We start from the raw sequence: 24,052 nt of genomic DNA, 5'->3' as shown, positions 1-24,052 counted from the left end.
AGCCCCAGAAGCACTTCATTGCCTGCGAGAAGCCTGGCTTAATCTTTCGGACTGCAACCTGAACCTACCTTTGTGTAAATTCAGACTCTGAACCCTTCTCCGAATCCTGGTCATCAGAGCTCTGCAGACTTCTTGTGTCCCACTGAGGTGGTCTCAGGATGGTCGAGGTCAGTATCGGAGTTCTCAGTTTACCGCCCACGGGCACGCTGTCACCACTCTGCAGCCACACACCATCCGAACTCAGATCTGAAACTGGACACATACATGCAGACGTTCGCAGTCAGCAACACTCACAGCCTAATGAATTACAGAGATTCAGAAGCAGCCATGATCCCCTCTCCCGTCCCACACTACCTTCCCAAATGGGGTTCCAGGTCCAATTCTGCAAACCAGGTCCACCAGCACAAAAACCTAACACTTTGAGAGATGGGGTGGAGGCATGAAGCCAGTCAGGGAGATCTATTTATTTTTTGTTTTACAGGATGTTGGCAAGGTCAATGCTTGTTGCCTATTCCCCATTGGCTTTTGAGGCCAGCTAACAGTCAGCTACACTGGGTGTGGGTCTGGGATAACACGTAGGTCAGGCCAGGTAAGGACATCAGTGACCTACAGGCAGTTTTGCGATAACACATTTTTTATTAACACCATTGGGCGAATGGGGAATGCAGTTTCCAAAGCATGAACTTTTAAACTGCGTGTCAGCTGTAAGGCGATTAGATTGCTAACATTTTTAGGTGTTGTTTGTACTCTGCGATTTTTGTCTAATCCCGGGTTGTGCGGGAACACCACTATCGCATGTTTATTCATAGAATCCCCTAGAGTGTGGAAATAGGCCCTTCGGCCCAACAAGTCCGCACCAACCCTCAAAAGAGTAAACCATCCAGACTCATTCCTACCATATTACTGTACATTTAATCCCAGCTAATGCACCTAACCTACGCATCCCTGAACATTATGGGCAATTTAGCATGGCCAATTCACCTCACCCGCATAGCTTTTGGATCATGGGAGGAAACCAGAGAACCTGGAGGAAACCCACGCAGAGTATGTGCACACCCCACACAGACAGTTGCCTGAGGCTAGAATCAAACCCAGGTCCTTGGTGCCGTGAGGCTGCAGTGCTAACCACTGAGCCACCGTGCCAACCCGCTCTGTCACTGCCTGTATGCGGGATTCACAATCAGATGGAGGGTTTTTCAGGGTCTGATGAAGGGTCGCTGGACTCAAAACACCAGCTCTGCCTTCTGTCCACAGATGCTGCCGGATCTAACTGAGATTTTCCAACGTCTTTATTTCAGTTTCAGGGTCAGCTTTCAATTCCAGATTTTGTTTGGAGTCATTTTACTGAATTTAAATTTCACCAAATGCCAAGTTTGGATTTGAACCCACACCTCTGGAATATGAGCCTTGTTGGCCGGAATACCGGTTACTGGACTATTGGTTACATTACTACGAGACCATTGTGTTTGTTGTGAGGGAAAGGATGCAGACTCATGGGGAGGAGCAGGATATGAGAAAGGGGGGCTTTGGAGAGGGTGCAGAAATCAGTGAGATGGAGCCCAAGGATGGGGACCGAAGGTGGGTTACAGAATCCTGGGGCACAGAGGATGGTTTTGGGATGTTGCAGTCCTTCCATTCTTACCTTCCAGCCTCTTCCTCTTGGCAGACGATGTTGGTGCTTTTTTGCTGCGGGCACTCAACGTCCTGCTGCTGATCACAGACACGGTGTCATCTTCCCCCCGAGCCAGCAGCGAGCGACGGTACAAGGTCAGCGGGAGCCAGCCCTGGGTGCTCAGGTTGACGGGAGCTGGGAACGTCTTGTCCAGATAGCTGAGGCTGCAGGCAGAAGAGTGGGTTAGCAGAGCATCACCACCAACACGGAACTGGAACGGCACGGCAGCTAACTGGGGGAGAGGGAAGGGGTTTGGGGGAAGAGGTGTGGTAGGGGAAGGAGGGTGGAGGAGGGGGAAAAGAGGGAGGTGGGGGAGGAAGGGGGAGGTGGGGGAGACGGGGTTGGGGGAGCAGGGGAGGTGGAGAGGAGGGGGGAATGGGGTGGATTAGGTGGTGGGTGATAGGTGGGTTGGGTAGGTTGGGGGAGGGGTTGGATGGGGAGTGGTCAGGGGAAGGGTGGGATGGGTTGGGTAGGACATGGGAAGCGGGGTAGGTAGGAATGCACAACGGAAGGTTAGTGCAGACTCAATGGCCCAAATGTCCTGTAGGAATTCTATGATACTGTGATCTGCCATCTCCCTACCATGTCAACATAGTCTTCTTTGGCAATGCACGTGTGAACTGTCTGGGATGTTGCGCTACACTGGAGATGCTACACAGATTTTTTTTTGTTCCACTTGCACAGACCCAGGAATAATCAACTGTGCAAAGTTGAACCCATGCTCGCCCACACACCCTGTGTCCATGCACCTAGCCTGAGCTTACTCACACTGCCTTCTTGTCCTGACGCAGCAGTTTGACTGAGAATTCACTGACGACATCGAGGAACAGCAGATTCTGGGGAGGCAAGTCTGAAGCACTCGGATGATACTGCTGGAAGGCGAATCTTATCCCATCCCTACGATGAGAAGGAGCAGATCAGAGGCAGGAGAAGGTGATCAGAATACAGGCAAATAAATCAGAGACAAAACTACAGATGATGAATAAATGCTCACAACTTTTATGCAAACTCATTCACAGATGTGGATGTGATTGGCAAGGCCAGTATTCATTGCCCACCCCTAACTGTCCTTGATAAAGTGATGGTCAGTTGCCCTCTTGAACTGCTACAGAACCTGGCTCGTAAATGCAATTACAACGCTGTTAGGGAGTTCCAGGATTTTGCCCCAGTGACACTGAAGTGATGATATACTTCCAAGTCAGGATGCCGTTTGGCTCTGAAGGGGACTTGCAAAGAGTGTGTTCCCAGCCTTCTCCTTGGTCTTTCCCAACAGGAGGGGTTGGGGTCTGCACAGCGCTGTTGAAAGAGCCTTGGTGTGTTGTGGCAGTGTATCCTATACATGGTCCACGCTGATGGCACTGTACACTGGTAGTGGAAGGAGTTAACTTTAACCTATAGGATGCCTGTTAAGCAGGCTACTATGTCGTGGATGGTTTCGAGCTTCTTCAGTACTGTTGGAGCGACATCCATCCAGATACAGGGGAGCATTCCATCACACTTGTGCCTTGTCAATGCTGGACAGGCTTTGCAGTCAGAGAAGGGATTACCCACTACGAGATTCCCAACCTCTGTCCTAGCCATCATTAAAGTGATCCAGAAATAAATTTTCTCAATTGATCTCCATTTCCTCTTCAACCCTAGAATTATCTGTATGCTTGTATTATTCGTAACGGCAAAACATGTAATGCGAAAAAATATTGTTTAAGTATCACCCTGCCCCAGACCATAAATGTCTGCAAGCCACAAGATCATATTCTCAGGTGGCACAGTAGCTCAGTGGTTAGCACTATGCCTTACTGTACCAGGGACCAAGGTTTGATTCCACACTCGGGCAACTTTCTGTGTGAAGTTTGGGTTTCCTCAGAGTATTCCAGTTTCCTCCCACAGTCCAAAGATATGCAGGTTAGGGAGGATTGGCTGTGCTAAATTGCCCATAGTGTCTAGGGATGTGCAGGCTTTGTGGATTAGCCATGGGGAATGTAGGGTTACAGAGATAAGGCAGGGAGATGGGTCTTGGTGGGCTGATCTCGAGGGTCGGTGTGCACCTGATGGGCTGAATGGCCTGCTTGCACACTGTAGGGATTCTGTGATTCTCAGCCGATGATACGGATGCTTCCTGCAAACATTACAAGACTGAAAGCTCTGCGTGCCCACTGCACAATACTAACGCAACATTCAAAACTACCCTTAGCATCCAGAGACACACATCGTGCTTCCTAAACCCTTCCCTGCCTTCCCCATAACAGTCCAGATCCAAGTCCCATACTCACAAATGCAGCGAGACCACAGACTGCCTGTTCTTGATCAGGTCTATCCCAAAGGTCAGTGCAAACCTCCTGCCGAGATCTTTAATGGTGCAGAAAGCAACAGAGGATCGGTCGATGACAGGGCCCTGATCTTGGACTAGTTCGTTGAACAACTAAAAGGTGGACGACAAAACACAGTGAGGACAAAACTGGTAAAATATAATGTCAAAAGGACTCTGTGTTGGGGGTGTCCAGAACTGTAGGGTATAGGTTTGGGGTTGGAGCAGGAAGATTTAAAAGAGACTTAAGGGGCAATCTTTTCACACAGTGGGTGGTGAGTGTATGGAATGAGCTGCCAGAGGAAGTGGTGGAGGCTGGTACAATTCCAACATTTAAAAAGCATCTGGATGGGTCGATGAATAGGAAGGTTTTAGAGGGATATGGGTCAAGAGCTGGCAAATGGGACTAGACTGGATTGGGATATCTGGTCGGCATGGATGAGTTGGACCAAAGGGTCTGTTTCCATGCTGTACGTCTCTAGGACTCTGTAATTCAGGTAGATAGCAATGTACATTTGGTGACCTTACCTGGCATTAGAACATACTGAATAGCTCATTGGGTTAAAAGGGAGTAGTTTCTGAACAGCCTCCTGTTGTGCTGGAAGACTGATCATGCTGACACACTCACCTGCTGTAAACTGAGCAGAAGAGTCTTGGCACACTCCACTTTATCAATCAGCCTTGCTTTAGCCAACATCTCCTTGATAATGTCACCATAGTCACCATAGTACTGCAATGAGGAGGAGAGAGCTATCAATGTTTGCCCCCAGACCATTGGTCCATAGGGCCCTATTCGTTTGTAACTTGCTCAGCATTTACCCAACTGCCTGTAAGATGCCACTCCAGTCTACATGCACCACTTGCTGTATATCCTCATACTTCTCAAAATTAAATGCACCCTGCTACTTCCAACCTACTGACCTCAGACAAAATGTAACTCTACTTCAGAATCCTACAGCCCGCCAAAATCCTTTCCCAGCCCCTTGTTCACTTCTCCACCACGGAGCCTGCTACACTGTTCCCCCAGACTAGACAGACCTTGTCCCGCTCATCTCTTACCCTACACCCACACCAACATATCTGAAACCACACCTTTCATTCTAGATCTCCAAATGTTCTTAGTGGTGGTGATGGGAGAAGAGAAACAAAACTTATTGGCCCAGTCACCCACCCCAGTCCCTTCAACCAAGACTGAGCAGGCCCCTGCCACTTAGGTTGTGGTGAGTTGTTTGACCAATGGAGGCCATTGTGGTGGAGGAGATAGAATGCAAACCCTGTGTGGCATCAGAAGTCGCTTCTCTCACCCGACTGAGCCACCAGCCCTACAAGTCAGCGCAGGTCAGGACTACCCTTACTTTCATGTAGTGTTTGAAGATGTCAGCTGCGGTCCTCAGATCCACCATGTTGTAGATTACAAGTTTACAGAATCCAGCCAGGAAATTCCTCCTCTTGTGCAGCATCTCAATCTTCAACGTCTCATCTTAATTCAAGGAAATCAAGGAAATTAATATTGAACCAGAGCCAAGGGAAGTCCCACAACACGTTAAAAGCTTTGAGTTGAAGTCAACATGAACAGCTGCTAAGGGAGGCTGCCGGAGCTTACCATTATCTTCCAAGCATCTGTAGATGCGGGGGAGGCACCAGAATATTGGTGAGTGGCAAACATGGCACCCTTATTCAAGAAGGGGTATGACAGAGAACAGAATAACCACCGTGGGATAGGTGGGGGGGTGGAAACTTAAGAAAAGCATTTGGAGAGGTTTGAGTTAATTAAAGAGAATCAGCGCAGATCTACAAAAGGAAGATTGCGTTAACCTAAACCTAAATAAATTTTTGATTGAAGCTTGTCGTCTACTGAGATATTAAGTTTTTAAAAAAAAAACCAACTTCTCCTTATAAAAGGTTGGATAACAAAATTAAGGCCCATAAAATAGACTAGTTAGCGTAAAGTTGGGGGAAGAAATTCGAGAGCAAATCAACTGGTCTTGGTAAATGGTTGCTTTGTTTTGTTAAAGTCTCCTTAGAGGATAGTAGGCAGTGGTGTTTCCCTCAGGGTCAGTACCAGGAGTGTATTTGGTTTTGACATTGGTATAAATGGCTTGGGGTACTGGAATACAGATAAAATCATAACAGAATCCCTACAGTGCAGAAGCAGGCCATTTCATCCATAGAGTCCACACCAACACTCCAAAGATAATCCCACCTGGACCCACCCCAACTAACCCTATCCCCATAACTCTGCATGTCCCATGGCTAATTTTACCTGACCTACACATCCCTGGACACTATGGGTAATTTAGCACGGCCAATCCACCCTAACCTGCACACCTTTGGATTGTGGGAGGAAACCGGAGCACCCGGAGGAAACCCATGCAGACACGGGGAGAATGTGCAACCTCCACACAGACAGTTGGCTGAGGCTGGAATCAAACCAGTCACCCAGGCCCCGTGAGGCAGCAGTACTAACCACTGAACCACCCTGACAACATTTTCTGATCAAACTTGGAGGATACCAATCCAGACTGTAAAAGGACAGAAATAGGCTGGCAGAATTGGCAGGTGTAAGAAATAGAATTTAACGCTGAGAACACAAGGTGACGCATTTTCACAGAAGAATTAGAGAGAAGCAATGCAGAGTTAATAGCATTGTTCTAAATAGTGTGCAATCACATGGGGGCATTATAAAATTTATAAAGTTCTAATTAGGTCACAACTAGAATAATGCATTCTAGTTTTGGTCACCACATTTTAGGAAGGTAAGCATCCCAGAGGGTTCCAGGGGTAAGGGGTTTTAACATCAAGGCGAGTTTGGAAACAGTGGAGTTGTTCACTTCCAAGAGAAGGAGTGACTTAGTTGCAGTCTACGAGATTATTGCATGCTTCGACATAGCAGCTTTGTAAAAAGAAAACCTGCTGGAGTCCCTCACCATCTCCGTCCTCCTCCAGTTCCACAAACACATGGTCCATGACAAAACTTAGCAACTCAGACACCAGTGGAAAGTCAGCAGTGAAGACCAGGGGCTGGAGATCGTCGTGACCATCCCTCGTCATCTGCGAGCTGAAGATTACCAGCAGGTCACACAGCAGGATGAAGGACTGCAGAACAGCAAACAGGGAGGTAACCAGCAGAAAGAGACAGTCATCAACCAGGAAATCCGGCATGCAGCTCAAAGCTATCGCACAATACCTGGAGTGTGATGTTTTGTGATTAATTCCACAGCACTGCCTGTCAGTGCAGTTATCTCATTATAAGGAGAGGGATTGTGTGAGCAAGCCGCAGCATGCACACACCTATTATCAGGTTCTCAGACAACTGTTCATTGCTCAGCCCTGAGACTCTAAGACCGTACGTAGAATCGTAGAATAGATCATAGAATCCCTTCAGTATGGAAGCAGGCCATTTGGCCCATCAACTCCACACCCTGCATTGCCCCATGGCTCATCCACCCAGCCTGCTCCTCCCCAGACACCACTGACAATTCAGCACGGCCAATCCACCTAACCTGCACATCTTTGGACTGCGGGAGGAAACTGAAGCACCCGGAGGAAACCCACTCAGTGTGCGAATTCCACACAGACAGTCGCCCGAGAGTGGAATCAACCGGATCCCTGGTGCAGTGAGGCAGCACTGTTAACCACTGAGCCACCGTGAAGGTGCTGCATCTTGGAAAACAGTTCCACAGCTGTGCGTGTGTACAGAGGAGGGCAGCAGCAAGGTTAGAGCACTTCAGTGGGACATACTGAGGGTGCTGATCGATGGGGAGGATGGGAATGGGATCTGACTGCACAAGGGCCCAAGCGCATTCAGCTTGCATTCACTAACCTGCTCTCTCACTCTGGAGCTGACATTGGACAGGCTGTGCTGACACATTATGAAGACTTTGTTCCGTTGCTTCCTCAGTCTGATGATTTGCTCCTGTGAATAGCAACAAGTGCACATTTAGTGGTAATAAGCAGGTGTCCACTCACCTATCCCATTCCTCAAGATACCCCCTATCCTCCTCAGCCAGGGTCCAGCTCAGCTGATGGTGTGTTGAATGGTGTTTGTGCAGAGCAGGGGTAAATAGTCTGACAAGAAGATCTATTAAGCAGTGCAACCTGGCTGTATTTGGGAAGCAATTTGATTGGCTTATTCAGATTGCAAAGCTTTTGACAAATTTCCAAAAACAAACCAATGGGGATGAGGGTCAATAACAAGGGGGCGTAACTTTAAGGTGAAAGGCAGGAGGGCTCAGAGGGGATTTGAGGAAAGTTATTTTCATCCAGAAATGTTGGCATTCTGAAACACACTGCCTGGAAGTGTAGTTGAGGTGGAAAACCTCAAAAATCACAAGTACTTCAAGTGTCATGCATTCAAACTATGAGCTTAGTGTCCATAAGGACCCTCACCAACTTTTACAGATGCAACATAGAAATCATTCTATCTGGGTGCACATGGCAAATGCTCTGCCCAGGACCATAAGAAACTACAGAAAATAATGAATAAGCCCAGAAGCCAACCACCTCCCAACCACAACCTTCCTGATGAAGGGCTTAATGTCTGAAACGTCAACTCTCCTGCTGCTCAGATGCTCCCTGTTGTGCCCTTCCAGTGCCACACTTTTTAACTCCCATCCACGGACTTCATCGACATTCCTCATTGCCACGGAAACGCTGCCACAACATCATCAAAGACCCCTTCCATCCCCAGTAATACTCTCTTCCAAACTCTTCAGTCAGGCAGAAGATCTAGAAGCTTGGACACATGCAGGTTCAAGAACAGCTTCTTTCAGACTGCTGAATGGACCTCTCCAATTTCAAATCTAACATTGATCTTGCTGTTGTACATCTCCTCTGGAGTTGCATGCCTCGCTCTAAGCGATCTGTACGTCCTTGTTTGTTATGATCTGCCTGCACTGCTCACAAAATGAAACCTTTAACTGTACTGTACATACAGGTGACAATAAATTCAATCAAATTAAGTAGTGCTGGAAGGTGGGACAAGTGTAGATTTAGTGCAACTTTGGTGGTACAGACCGAATGGGCTTAAGAGCCTCTGCTGTGTCAAGCGGTTCTATTAACCTAAACGTGATTCCCATGCCAAAACTGCAATGGGAGGCGCAAAGTGCAATCAACAGATAACACTGACAAACCAAATTATCTGGGAACAAAAGATAATGTGCCATGTGCCTTCCTAATTGCTTACTGAATATTAACATTGTGTTCCATGTGCAAGGACATGCAGGTTGTTCTGAATTCAAATATATTGCTCTCCCCATTCAAAAAAAAATTCCACTTGTGTTTTTCTGACTGAAGTGAATACGTCCACTTTGCTACACTGTATTCAGTTTGGCATGGTCTTGCCCACTGACTCAAACCATCTCTCAGATGCTTGTTGTATGTCTTCCTCACTACTTAGGATTACATCTGTCACTGCATCATCAATAAAGCTTCAAGATGTGACAGCTAAGTCAATAATGTAGAGGTGCCAGTGTTGGACTGGAGTGGACAAAATCAGAAATCATATGACACCAGGTTATAGTCCAACAGGTTTGTTTGAAATCACAAGCACAGCCCCTTCATCAGGTGAAGTGAAAGAGAAGAGCACACAAACACACAGTTTCTCAGTAGAGAGATCAAATGGTTATACAACCAGTGTGAATGGAGTGTCAAATAATAGGTCTCTGCAGGTAACCAAGAGTGCCCTATAAACAGCTCTCCTCTAATATTCTCAGTCCTTTGCTGTTCCTTAGTTCCACCCAAACTGATTCCACATGCAGATTTTCAGAGTTGAGAAGTCTAATGTCAATATCCCATCCTTCACAGTCAGAGGTACCCATGCCTCCTTCAATCTGCCCATCCCTGATAAAAGCTAAGTATCCTCAATTATTTTTTTTACAACTTGTTAATCATGTCACTTTAATGGCTATAACACCAAACCAAATCAGTTTGGGCATTCTTGGTCACCCGCAGAGACTTATTATTTGACACTCCATTTGTATGATCTTTTGATCTCTCTGCCTATCAACTGTGTCTGTGCACTCCCCTCTCTCACTACACCTGACGAAGGAGATGCACTCTGAAAGCTTGTGATTTCAAATAAACCTATTAGACTATAACCTTGGTGTTGTGTGACTTCAGACTTAAGTCAATAATGCAGATTTAACCATCTCATTCTTCACACCACAAGAAATAGGAGCAGGAGTGGGCCATTCGGGCTCTCAAGCCTGTTGAACAGGATTGTGGTTGATCCAACTTTCCTCATGTCCTCTTTCCTGTGTTTTCCCTACAATCCTTTATTCCCTAACTGATCTGAGAATTTATCCCAGCCTTAAAGGACTCTGGGTAAGGAGTTCCAAAGGCTCAACCCTCAGAGGAAAGAAATTCCGCCTCATATATAAGGAGATATCTACCAAGTTCACTTTCTGTTTTTAGTTAAGACCCCAGTTCCGGATTGAACCAAATTATTCCCAAACTCAATGTAGAATTTTACAGCTCCCCTCGAGGTCCCTTTGATTTAAGATTATTCCATGACACCTCCTGCATCGAAAACAGATCTTGGCCTTGGCTGGTACCTCAACATATTGATGTAGAAAAATGCCTTTCATGCTGATTCCACGGACACACCTTTCACTCTTTTATTCCAAACTTTGGTCTGCCCGTTTAACAGAAAGATTAAGATTACTCTCTTACCCTGATTACCCCGGCACCGCAAGTATTCTGAATTCTAATTGGACTTAAACTCAACTACTCTCAGTGGGCCTCTCAGTGAACAACACTCCTCTCATTCTCTGTCCTTTGCTGTTCCTTAATTCCACCCAAACCGATTCCACATGTCGATTTTCAAAGCTGAGAAGTCTAATGCCAACATCCTGTCCATCATAGTCAGAGGTCTCCCTGCCTCCCTCTCCTCCTCCAATATGCCTACCCGTAATAAAAGCTAAGCAGCCTGGACTATTTATTTTACAACTTTTGTCACTTTAATGGCCATTAGACCAAACCAATTAGTTTGTGCAGTTTACAGGTTGACACTATTCCGGACAAAGCAGCCTGCTTGATTGGCACTGAGCACAAACGTTCACTCCCTCCCCACCAAAGTACAGGAGCAGCAGAATGTATCTTCTACAAGATGCACTGCAGAAATTCAGCAAGGCTTCTTAAACAGCACTTTCCAAACCCACGACCACTACCATCGTAAAGGACAGGCAGCAGATATGTGGGAAGACCACGGCCTGCAAACACTCCTCCAAAACTTTCACCATCCTAACCTGGGGAATATTTTAACTATTCCTTCGGTGTTGCTGGGTAAAAGTGCTGGGACACCCTCCCTCGTGACATTGTGAGTCTACCTACACCAAACGAACTGTAGCGGTTCACGAAATCAACTCACCACAACTTTCTCGTCAGCAACCGGTGAAGGGCAATAAATGTTGGCCCAGCCAGCAATGCCAACATTACAAAAATGAACTTTAAAAATGCTTTGTGCATTCAAAGATTGAACATAAACTTGGATGTTTTGCTCAGTGACTGAAACTTGTTACTCTCTCACTTTCTGCCTGACCCACTCTGCTTATTTACATCCAAAACCCACATCTGCTTGACAGTTCCCTCACAGCTTTTGGATTTATCTACATATGATTTAGGAAAAGTAGGCCATTCAGCCCCTCGAATCTGTTCTGCTGTTTGATAAGGTCATGGTTAATCTGATTGTGGCTTCAACTCCCCCTTCCCTACCTGTTTCCTACACACTTGTGACTTCCCTGTCAGCCAAGAATCTAACTGGGCCTGAAAAATATTTAATAACCTGACCTCCAACATTCTCTGGGGAAGAGAATTTCACCACAGCAACCAACAACGGTCAGAGAAGCCAGCTGATACAAACTGCATACAAAATAAATAACATTCAGGATCTGTTCTGGGACCATTATCTGTTATCAGTTTGGTTAGGCCCGCATCCTCTTATCTGGATGGGGTGGAGAGGATGGGGTTGAGTGGCCAGCTGTGGAAGATCATCAGACAGGGGTTGCCAGTTACCTTGGTTGCCGAATACTCCGAGATGACAGCCAGCGTCCAGAGGACGTGAAAGTGAACACAGAGCAGCGCTTGGACAATGATCTGAGGAAGAAGAGGGGGAGAGGAAGAGTATTAAGCAAATGTAACATTTTAGATTCAGCCAACTCAACTATTCAACCCGGAGAAAGTGAATGCAGCCTTTTCTCACCGGGGTTTTAAGAGGAATGCAAGATGGTCTCACTAAAATATACATGCTTCTGAAAGGGCCCGACAAGCTAGATAATGATATGATGTTTCTCTTAGGTACAGATTTTAGAACAGGCGATCATTGCCTCAGGATAACGGTCAGCTGTTTAGGACTGAAGTACAGAATAATTTCTTCACTAAGGAGACAAAGAATCTTTAGAATTCTTGACTCCAGAAGCTGTTATTAAATAAATAATGGTGATCGGTTATTCCCTTAAATTTCACAAGGATGTGTGATAGTAGGGGAAATGAGATTGAAGTGGATGGTCAGTCATGTTGCATGGCACAGTGGGACAAAGGGGTTGTACACTCTACAACTACTCAGAAGTCTCACATTCTCCTCTCAAACCTGTTCCCACCCCTGCCAAATGGACATGTGAAGGCATATAGAGTCCAGCAAGGAACTGGAGAAGGAAGCGGCCACTCATCAGGAAGAGTGAAACTGCCCGAGTGACGTGATCTCTTGTAACGTCAGTCCTTTCTGAAAGGGCAGCAATCATGCCTTTGCGGTAGACATTCAAGGGATCAGGTCCCACGCAAGCAATGGTCAGGCTGATACAGCTCGGGGTTGGGGGGCAGCATTCTACCCAAGAGAGAGCACCCAGGGAGTATTGCTGTGTTGGAGGGTCTGCATTCTGGAAGTGCTGGTCAGTGCAGTGGGAGCACTTGGACTGTTAGAGGGTCAGTGCTGATGGAGCTCTGCAATGTTTTCAGAGAAAACATCAAGTTGGCTTTAAAACACCTCAGGGCATTATCAGCCTCTTGTTTGGTTTAGTGAAGGCCTTAAACATCCAATCATCTTGAATAGTCCAGCATCAAGTGCAACCTGTATTTGAATTTATTTGCCCAATGAACAACACCCCCTCTAACAGGGAAACCAAACAAAAATCACTTGTCGAGAAACTTGACCTCCGATTGGTCACAAAGCTCAGCAGCTTCTTCTCCGGACAGTGTAAAGAATTGCCTGCACTGTTAATACTGGGAGCCAGCTGGCATGCAGATGCTTTACCTGTTCTGGGACGTCCCCTGTGTCAATCCCTCGTTCCAGGACACGGCAGCAGTTATCGAACAACTCCCATCTGGTAAGGTCATGGGCACTGTAAAGACAGGCACAAGCTGATGAGGAACAGGAGTCCTCACTCAAACAGTCAACAACGTCAGTGCCTGTGACATAATAGAATGTCCCACAACACCTCTATGGTACCTTATGAAACAAAGTTAGATTAGATTCCCTACAGAGTGGAAACAGGACTGTTGGTCTATCAATAGATAGAAAGTCGCATTCTAAGATCATGCAGCAGATGTCCAGAAGCTTGGTGGAAGAGGAAAGTTTTAAGGAGCTTCCTGATAGGTTATGGGTAGAGAAGTGGAGTGGTTTAGGAAGGGAATTATAAAGCTGAGGGCCCAGGCACCTGAAGGCACAACCACCAACAGTGCTGCAGTTAAATTCAGGGACTCACAAGGCGGCAGAATTACATGAACAGAGAAATCTTGGAGGTTGTTGGGTCTGGATGAAGTCACACAGATAGAACAGGGGCAAGATCACAGAGGGAGGCAGCAGAATTTGAACATTTCAGTTGCTGGACTAGGAACCAGAGTCAGTCAACATAGACAGTACGATGATGATGGTAGGAAATAGACTGCAAAGTTTGGGATGACCATTTTCGTGCTGTTGGAGTTAGAGGGTCAGATATGTCACCAAGATTGCAAATAGTCTGGCTCAGCCTCAGAGACGGAAGGAGTCAGTAGTTAGGGATCAGAGTTTGGATTGTGGACCAAAGATAATGGCTTCAGGCTTATCAATAACGTAACAGCAACGTAGCACAAAATTTAGTAACAGTGAGGCAGTCAGGAGAAGTGGTGATGATGTAGATCTCAGTGTTGAAGGAGAAAGTGAGGTCTGCAGATGCTGGAGATCAGAGCTTAAAATGTGTTGCTGGAAAAGCGCAGCAGGTCAGGCAGCATCCAAGGAACAGGAGATTCGACGTTTCGGGCATAAGCCCTTCTTCAGTGTTGCCTGCATACACATAAAAATGAACATTATGTTCTAAGAGGTGGTTAGTAGGGCCACTCCCAGAATATACAATTTATCAAGGTAGCTGAATGCGTTAGACTGGCAAAGCAAAATTTTCTTACCACTAGGTGCAGGCTGGGTGGATTGGCTGTGCCAAATTGCCCATAGTGTCCAGAGATGTGTAGGTTAGGTGCATGAGCCACAGGAAATACAGGATTACAGGGATAGGGTAGGAGGGTAGGTTTGGATAGGATGCCTTTCGAAGGGTGGGTGTGGCTGAATGGCCTACTACCACACTGTAAGGATTCTATGATTTGCATTCCCTTTAGTTGCCATTATGCTGTCCCTTAACTCTGCTGCGAAACTGGATGCAAACTACTGGTCTAATATACCTGCCCATTGTTGGAGTATCAGCTGTGTTTGTCCTTAATGGAACCACACCTCTGTCAGTTACTGTATCATTCCAGGGGAAGCAGTGGTATAGTGATAGCAGGATAAGAAATGCGGAAGTGCAAGCTAATACCCTGAGGGGCATGGGTTAAAATCCTAGTGCCGTAATTGGTGAAATTTAAATTCATTGAAAATCTGGAATAAAGAGCTGCCAGCTGGCAGTCAGGTCACAATTGCAAATTGTTGCAAAAACCCATCTACCCTCCAAGCATAGGCCAGACTACGTGTGACTGCAGACCCACAACAATGTGACCAACTCTTAACTGGCGTCTCAAGCAAGAGCCCTTCATCAGGAATTTGGCTTTGCCTGAAATGTCAACTCTGCTGCTCCTCAGATGCTGCCTGATCTGCTGTGCTTTGCCAGCACCACACCCTCAACTCTGATCTCCAGCACCTGCAATCCCCACTTTCTCCTAGTCTTTGAACACTTCCTGCTGCTTGATTTCTCAGTGGGTCTGCTTGTTTCCAACTAAACCCAGGTCAGCATCGTCGTATCTGTTAAACTTGTTAAAAACAATATAGCTGAAAGAACTACGGATGCTGCAAATCTGAAGAGAAAAAAAAACAGGAAGCTGTTGGAAAAGTTCAGCAGGTCTGGCAGCATTTGTGGAGAGAAATCAGAGTTGCCGTTTCAGTGACACTTCCTCAGTGTTAGAAAAAGCAATCCTAGTTTCTTATGAAGATCTCCAATTCAAACCTGATCACACCATGGTCACTACATGCAAGATGCTCTCCTATTGTTACGTTAGTCATTAGCTCAGGCTTGTTAATCAGTTGTTACAAAGTGGCCATTGTGGAGAAAGTTGTTTTCCTTGTTGGTTCTATAATTTACTGATGAGATGTGATCAAGAAGATGTGTCCAGAACTGCTGAACTCAGCAACTGCTGCCAAGGAGAGTTATGTTCAGGATTCTGTGCAAACCCCTAAACAGAAGCAAAAATTGCAAAATCTCTCATTAACAAGCAAATGCCAGCAGTGGGGGCTGGTGGCATTGTGGTAGCATCACCGCACTAGTAATCCAGAGTCCCATATCAATGGTTTGGGGAACAGAGGGTTAAAGGAGCAAGTGAGGCCTACAGGTACTGGAGAGTCAAAGTTGATAAAATATGGCACTAGAAAAAGCACAGCAGGTCAGGTAGCACCCAGGAAGCAAGAGAGTCGAAGTTTCAGGCCAAAAGGAGGGTTAGGCCTGAAACATCAACTATCCTGCTCCTCGGATGCTGCCTGACCTGCTGTGCTTTTTCCAGAGCCACGCTTTATCAATGTGGGAGGGGGGTTCAAACCCCACCACAGCAGCAGGTAGAATTTAAATTCAGTTCTTAAAAAGATCTTGAAATGAATCGCTTGGTCTCAGTAACAGCCACTATGAAGCAGTCATCGATTGTCAACGACTCCCGTCTGGCTTACTCCCTGTCTCTCAGGGATGGAAACGTGCCATACTTATCCTATATGACTTAACCAGTTAAATGAAGGGTCCAGACAGCTGCAATGTTGTCTGGTTATACTTGGGATGGGGGTCCAGGCTGATCACACCCAGACAGCAGTTCAATACAAGCTGGGTACACCCTAGAGGTGCAAGATCCAGGGTGTTTTTTTTGGGGGAGGGATGCTCCCGCTGGGGCTGCGACCAAGTTTCTCCTAGAGATTAGTGTTGCCTCAGACTCAATGCCTCACTTACTTGTAAAGGGCTGTGATTCTCTTCAGTGATGTCGCCAATGTGTACAGGTTATCCTCATCTGTCTCTCCAACCTGAAATCATAGAGGCAAACATCAGTCACTCTTCAGTGTTCTCCAGAGCTCCGCTACCCCAGTATCTGTCACCTCCACTGTCTCCTCCATCACTCACTGCTCCCCATTCTCAATGTGCTGATCCCACTGTCAGTGCTCATCACCCCTACATCTGCTACCCCATCAATGGGAAGAATGTGTCCCCTTCCCCCATTACCCGTTCATAGAAACATAGAAAATAGGCACACGAGTAGGCCATTCGGTTCTTCGAGCCTGCACCACCATTCATTATGGTCATGCAATTTCAGTGTCCCGCCCCGCTCTCTCTCCATACCCCTTGATTCCTTTAGCTGTAAGGGATGCGTCCAGTTCCCTCTTGAATATATCTCACAAACTAGCCCCAACAGCTTTGTGTGGTAGAGAACTCCACAGGGGAGACTGCGGGGAGACCTGATAGATGTCTATCAAATTACGAGAAGCTTAGGTAGGGTTGACGGTCAAAATCTTTATCCAGCCCAGAGTTGAAATGTCTAAACTAAAAAGGCATGCATTTAAGGTGAGAGAGGGAAAAGTTCAAAAGGAGATGTGAGGGGGAGGTTTTTTATACACAGGGAGTGGTAGGAGTCTGGAACACGTCACCAGGGGTGGTGGTGGAGGTAGATATGATAGAGGCTTTTCTGGGAATTTTTGATAAACATATGAATATGTAAGGAATGGAGGGATATGGGCCAAGGGCAGTCAGAAGGGATTAGTTTAATTTGGTGTCATGTTTGGCACAACATCATGAATCCAAGAGCCCATCCCTGTGCTGTACCGTTCTATGTTTTCTGAGTGAAGAAATTCTTCGTCATCTCAGTCCTGAATGGCGTACCTCTTATTCTTAGACTGTGAGCCCTAGTTCTGGATATCCCCAACATCAGGAACCATCTTCCTGCATCTTGCCTGTCCAGGAGTTCATGTGTTTCTATGAGATGCCCCCTCTTAAGACACAATGCAAAGGAGGAGGGATTTAGGGATGGAAATCCAGCTGCTGAAGGCACAGCCCCCGATTAAATTTGGGAACAGTAAAGAGGTCAGAGGTAGAATAAAGGCTAGAGGAGATTACAGAGTGAGGGTGGGATTTGAAAGCAAGGAGGAGTCTAAAACTGACTTTGGTCACACCCGGGGATCAGTGAGGCTTGTGGTTTAGACTGACCTCATGCAGCAGCTCCTCCACGGAGTGAGTGAATATCTCGACCAGCGTGTCGACGATCTGACTGCGTGCAATGTCAACACGATTCCGGATGGTGTACTCCTCGTTGCACAGGGTGTAGTACGCGCGGCTACACGCCTCCAACACGTCCATCTCCGTGTGCTTCTCGATAATCTCCCGGATCTGCTTGAGCAGAAGGTCCAAATACTGGAAAGGTGAGGGAGACGGTTAGCATGGAGAGAGGTTGGGGACTAATGGTGCAGAGATGGACAGGAGTGGAGTAGTGAAGAAGCAAGCCTGGTCAGACAGCATTCTATGCTCACACCCAATCTTACCTTCTCCAGTCGCCTGCTGCAGTAAACGTCCAAATCGAAGAAACCAGGAATCAGCAGCAGATTTGCGACTTTCTCAGCATCTGCAGAGTACTGAAACAAAAACACATACTGCACATTGGGAGAAGACCCTCTTGTTCCTATCCTCTCTTAAAATCAGCTATTTCAACAATGACACTCGCACCCTCTGGCCACCTCAGTAGGGCAGTCTACTCTGCACCTCTCCCTTCAATAAATGCCATCTCCACCCATCTTCGTATCCAGCTTTGGACCTAATCCAAAGCTGTGGGATGACCCACCCCTCATCTTATGATAGCTGGGGACTGCATGATGCTATGCTCCTCCCTTCACTTTGGCCAGGACTGTGCAATGATGCCCAACACCTCCCCCCCCTTCCCCTTACCTTGGCCTGGAGTGATAATCAGTGAGGTATGGAAACAGGCCATTTGGCCCATCGACACAATGATCCTCTGAAGATCATCCCACCCAGACCCACCCTCTACACTATCCAGTAACCTACATTCCCCATGGCTAATCCATCCCAACCTACATATTCCTGGACACTACGGGGCAATTTAGCACAGCCAATCCAGCCTAATCTGCACATCTTTGGACCGTTGGAGGAAACCGGAGCAACCAGAGGAAACTCATGTAGAGACTGGGAGAATGCGCAAACTCCACACAGACATTCGCCCCGAGGGTGGAATCAATCCTGGGTCCTTGGCACTGAGGCAGCAGCGCTAACCAAGCCGCCCAAGTTATGCAATGATATCCCCTCTGCCCTTACCTTGGCCAGGAGCTGTGGAATGATGACAATTAAATGCTCAGACAGTTTAACCCGATCGTCCATCTGTTGCTTCTTTTCTTTGACAGTCAGGAACTGTTATGAGACAAGACAACTATCAGACCTGAGAATCTAGAGTTTCCGGACCAATATCCTGACACCTCAACCCATTGGGTCACCTAATTGACAACACACCGTTCCTTCACCCCCTGGGGACTGTTCCCTCAGGGTCATCTTATACACATCAATCTGACCCTTCTGCATCTTCCCTTCCCCAATGAGGATACCAGCTCTAGCATAATGCTGTCCTCTGTTGGTTCTCTTAACTTTCCCAGAGCTTCAACTCAGCAACCATATTCAAAATCAGTCAGGTAAGATGCAGACTTGGACAATATCCATATTTGGGCTGAAAAGTGGTAACATTCAGATTACGCAGAAGCCTTCTCCAACAAGAGAGGATGTAACGATCGCCCCTTGGCACCGGGCACACACACACACAAAAAGGGGGTCCACAACTGCAAACTCGCCTTCCGCTGCTAGACTCCAAGGAGAAGTCAGGAGTGTGACGGTATTACCCCAACCCCCACCACAAGCCTGGATGGGTGCAGCCCTAGCAACACTCATTAAGCTCAACACCATCCAGGATAAAGCAGCGCACTGAATTGACACCACATTCACAAATACCCATCATAGACGCTCAGCAGCAAGCAGTGTGGACCATCTACCATGCACACACTGCAGAATGTTCCAAACCTTCAACTAGCACCATCTAGAACACAGCGTAGCAGATACATAGAAACACCACCTCCTGCAGATTCCTCTCCAAGCCACTCTCCAACCTGACTTGGAAATATAACAATGCTCCATCATTGTCGCTGGCTCAAAACTTGAAACTCCCTTATTGACGGCGTCACGGCTCTCCGGACACCAAATGCATTACAGCAGCTCATCACCACCTTCACAAGGGCAGTAGGGATGGACATTAAAGACTTGCCACATCCCAATTAATGAATAAAACAAATAACAAAACTGAGTCCAAACTACCCTCCTCCCCCTCCCAGGCTGGTAGAGGACACCTTACCTGAGAACGTAACATTACCTTTTTGCCAGATTGCCGGCCAATTGGTGGGTGGCCCTCCACTGCTTGTCTCATCGAGCACACCATCAGTTCAATCAGAGCATTCTCCTCCTGATCAGTAAGTCCTATAACATAGGGGAAGTACCATCATAGATGCAGGATCCAGCTCCCAAGCACACAACACAATAGCAGATACACATGAACACATAACTCAGCAGGCCAAGTGGGGGCACAGCGCAGCTCCATCCTAACCCAGCGCAGCCCCAGCGTGGTTCCACTCATTCTCACCCCAACACTGCAGCGTGGCTCCACATACTCCACAGAAACCTAGTACGGAGCACAGCAGGTCAGGCAGCATCTGAGAAGCAGCAAAGTCAATGCTTCGGGCATAGGTCCTTCATCAGGAGTGTGGAGGGGGAAGGGGGCTGAGAGATAATTAGGAAGGTGGGGGTCAAGGTAGCTGGGAAGATGGCAGGCGCATGCAGGTGGGAGGTAACTGTGATAGGTCGGCGGGAAGGAAGATGGACAGGTGGGACAGGTTAAAAGTTGGAGGGTGGGATCTTAAATAAGGTGAGGGTGGGGGCGAGGGAAAATTTGGAAACTAATGAACGCGATCTTGATGTCATGTGGTTGAAGGGACCCAAGGTGGAAGATGAGGCGTTGTTCCTTCAGCTAGCTGGTGGCTTTGATTTGGTGATGGAGGCGACCCAGGATTTGTATGCCTTTGGGAGAGTGGGAGGGGTGTTTGCGGTGAAGGGCTTATGCCCGAAATGTCAACTCCACTGTTCACTGGATGCTGCGTGACCTGCTGTGCTTTTCCAGCGTCACAATTTTCAAGTCTGACGCTCTAACTTGTCCTAGAAGCATAATATAGCCATCCGCCCATACACAGAACCAATAACTACAAACTTACCCTCCTCACCGTCCCCGATCTCCTCCAGGAGCAACTCCGTCATCCCTTCCCAGTCCTTCAGGACTGAGCCAGCGTGGTCCCACAGACTGTCTACTAGGTATGCACAGTGCTCATGGAGCTGAGGAGGGAGACAGGTAAAGAAATGTTCATCAGCTTTCAGAGCAGGAAGAAAGGTAGTCTTGTCGCCAGTTCGCAGTAATGTTGAGCAACATCTTTTATGAATGCCATTGCTGGTGGGAACATGGACTGATGATTGTCTCGTCAAATCAAACAGCATGTTCCTTTGGAATGGGCAGAGGACATACCCTACTCAACCAGTCTGCATTTGCAAAACCTGTTGTTTGATGCGATTCCATGGCTGTGCAACACTGTGCTGAGCAATCTTGAGAAACTGCTACATCAATAACGTAGTCAGTCAAGCTAATAACATAGCTCATTGGTACTCACTAGGTACGGCGCATTCTCTGCAAGTTAAAGGAATATATTCAAATCTGTGCTTGTTTTGAATTATCCAAGAACTCGGGGAGACTATAATTCCCTTCTGTTTTTCCCAATGGGAAGGCCTGGGCTCACAAGGGTCAGCTTGCTAACCAATAAGCACCCATGACCCTCTGACCCAAAACCAGGCAGGCCTCCAAGAGCCCGATCCTGGGTTAGCTGTACCCCTCACAGATCACCACACCTTGGTAGGATTACCCAGTCAGCAAGCAGAAAGGTGACCACGAGTGTTAGATCTTCCCATCAGCAATACTGCACTGTACCTCACTCTCCAGGAAAAAGGTGAGCACCAATTTAATAAATTCGCCATTGACACTGCGCCTTCCATGGTCTTTGGCCAGAGCCTCCTCACGTTCTGCGTCATAATGCCTCCGCAGCCTGAAAGAAGACAGACCGGCAGCCGATTACAGCTCAGACATACAACTGGGGTGAGCACAGCTGAAGACAACTCGCATCCAGCAGCGTGTCTGCAATTATCTGGAGACAGAGTGTGCCAAACATCACAAAAATACTCACTTCTCCTTCACCATTCCCAGTGCAGAGGGTGTCCTGATAGTGCTTTCCGCACGGTCACACTGCTGACCAGCTTTATACACAATTTACAATAGCTCTGAGGAAGGGTCACCGGACCCGAAAAGGTTAACTTTGATGTCTATCCATGGATGCTGCCAGACTTGCTGAGCTTTTCCAACAATTTCTGTTGTTGGTTACAATGTGATCACTGGACAGAAATCTCAGGGGTGAAAGCCTCTGTTGCATAAGATCATATGAAATAGAAACAGGAGTAGGGCTTTTGACCCATTGAGCCTGCTCCACCATTTAGTAAGATCACGGCTGAGCCAACTATGACTGGAGCTCTGCATTTCTATCGGTATTCCAAAAGTCAAAAATCTGTATAACTAGGCCTCGAATACATTAGCTTCCTAGTCCCCATTACTCTTGGGTGGGGTATGAAAGACTAGCAACAAAATCTGACTTAAACCATTTTGCTTGAAACTCTGCCTGAGTTAGAGATCTCCCCCCACGAGGGGAGATACTCTCTCAGCATGTACCTTGTCCAGCCCCTTTCAGAACCATGTGTTTTAGCATGACTAACGCTCATTTTTCTAAATCTAATTTCAGATATTAAACTTGAGTAAAAGGTCACCGACTATGTGCTCAAGTATTAAAAACAGCGAGATTACAAAGAACCGGAACCTGACTTACTTCACGTGGACAAATTGTCCAGCAGCAGCTGCAGTGGGTCGGTGAGAGGCGTACACCAGTGGGTAAACACACTCACACTCCTCATTGGTCAGCACATCTTCAGTATTCCTACAGGGGCCACATGAGAGAATGAGCAGCATTTAAACAACATCTGAAACAGGACGTCCCAAGTCACCCTTTTCCCACCCATTATATACTTTCTGAAGCGGTATCACTGCTGTAATGTAGAAACTGAGACAGCCACACTTACAAGGTCACAAACTTCCAGGCATAGAAATGAGATCACAGACAGATGATCCATTACTAGTGCTATTGACTGAAGGGGGTGGATGTTGTTCAGGACACCAGGGACAGCAACTCTGCCCTTCTTTGTAATAGACAATAGGTGCAGGAGTAACCATTTGGCCCATCGAGCTTGTACCACCATTCATTATGATCATGGCTGATCATCCACAATCAGTATCCTGTTCCTGCCTTATCCCCATAATCCTTGATTCCACTATCTTAAAGTGGAATTTTTTTACCCAAGTGAATGGAGATGTCTATTGGACTCTGCATTGGGTAAGGTCACAGGCTCAAGTTTCTCGAGTGGATCTTGAACCTGCAACATCTTGATGGAACAAAGCATCAGGAAGCTGAGAGGACCAAGTGAGAAACCAAATCCCAGAACAACGGCCCACTGCAAGGATTGAGAATTCAGATGCATTCGTAAAGGCTCCCTCGACAACACCTTCTAAACCCATGACCTCTACCACCGAGAAGGAGAAAGGCTGCAAGTGTACGGAAACACCAGCAAGTTCCCTCGCAAACTGCTCGCCAATCTGATTTGGAACTACATCACCGTTCCTTCACTGTGACTGAGTCAATGTCCTGGAACTCCCTCCCTAACTGCAAAATGGAAATATCCTCACCATTTCACCCATGGGTAAGCAGAGGGAACAGAGGAGATAAAAGCTGGTTGAGCAGGGGCACCCACATCCAACAAACCAATAGTGGATATATTAAAAAAAAACTTACTGCAGAATGAGAGTCAGTAGTCTGACTGCTTCCACTGCGACATCATAATCCACATCCAGGACCATTGACACCATCCTGTCCTGTACAGACATCAGAAGTACAAGGAGTCAATACAACCACAGAGCAGCATCTGTTACAGTCAGAGAGTAGGACAGTGCTGGGCTCCCTGCCAGAGTACAAGCAGAGCCAGAATGCAATCCAGTACCAGCCACACTATTCACTGGCGAAGGGCTTTTGCCCATTGCTCAAAGCTCTTGATTTACACAACCAATATTGGAAGACATTTACCTTGAATCGGTTGGTGAACAGATCCAGTTTCTGAGTGATTTCTTTGCTTTCGTACAGATTCTGGAGGGACTTCAAACATCTCAGCCTCACCTCCCGTTGCTGAAAAAGACACATCAACAATCATGACCAATTAGGAGGGAAGAGTGCAGGAAAGCTCTATCTTTCAGCTCACTCAGTCCATGCAGATGCCACCCTCCTCCCCACCACCCCAAACACCTGGAAAAGTGCATGGCTCCAGACAGAAAAGCAGGAACAATTTTCACAAAAGGGAAATGTGCGTGATTTACCTGAACCTGAGCTGGAGAACTGCTACCAACCCAACCCAGGAAGTCAAGCC

The 24,052-nt window shown here is 47.0% G+C and overlaps 1 protein-coding gene across 1 annotated transcript in view; it reads right to left on the bottom strand.

Moving 5' to 3' along the window:
* The window catches only part of LOC132835173 (cohesin subunit SA-1-like), a 52,956-nt gene that overhangs the window by 5,467 nt on the left and 23,437 nt on the right, over positions 1-24,052 (bottom strand). The window contains exons 14-33 of the mRNA XM_060854522.1: positions 23,716-23,814; positions 23,428-23,507; positions 22,411-22,518; positions 21,468-21,582; positions 20,707-20,824; positions 19,815-19,918; positions 18,719-18,811; positions 17,935-18,024; positions 17,603-17,806; positions 16,358-16,428; positions 13,225-13,312; positions 11,991-12,071; positions 7,801-7,893; positions 6,905-7,073; positions 5,333-5,457; positions 4,606-4,707; positions 3,943-4,091; positions 2,441-2,569; positions 1,643-1,836; positions 69-252 (exon numbers count right to left, since the gene is read on the bottom strand). Coding sequence (XP_060710505.1) covers positions 69-252; positions 1,643-1,836; positions 2,441-2,569; positions 3,943-4,091; positions 4,606-4,707; positions 5,333-5,457; positions 6,905-7,073; positions 7,801-7,893; positions 11,991-12,071; positions 13,225-13,312; positions 16,358-16,428; positions 17,603-17,806; positions 17,935-18,024; positions 18,719-18,811; positions 19,815-19,918; positions 20,707-20,824; positions 21,468-21,582; positions 22,411-22,518; positions 23,428-23,507; positions 23,716-23,814 — 2,396 coding nt within the window. The remainder of the gene's footprint in view (positions 1-68; positions 253-1,642; positions 1,837-2,440; positions 2,570-3,942; positions 4,092-4,605; positions 4,708-5,332; positions 5,458-6,904; positions 7,074-7,800; positions 7,894-11,990; positions 12,072-13,224; positions 13,313-16,357; positions 16,429-17,602; positions 17,807-17,934; positions 18,025-18,718; positions 18,812-19,814; positions 19,919-20,706; positions 20,825-21,467; positions 21,583-22,410; positions 22,519-23,427; positions 23,508-23,715; positions 23,815-24,052) is intronic.

Source organism: Hemiscyllium ocellatum, chromosome 44 (genome assembly GCF_020745735.1).
Source record: "Hemiscyllium ocellatum isolate sHemOce1 chromosome 44, sHemOce1.pat.X.cur, whole genome shotgun sequence".
Taxonomy (NCBI): Eukaryota; Metazoa; Chordata; class Chondrichthyes; order Orectolobiformes; family Hemiscylliidae; genus Hemiscyllium; species Hemiscyllium ocellatum.
This window is presented reverse-complemented; position numbering and strand designations above follow the sequence as displayed.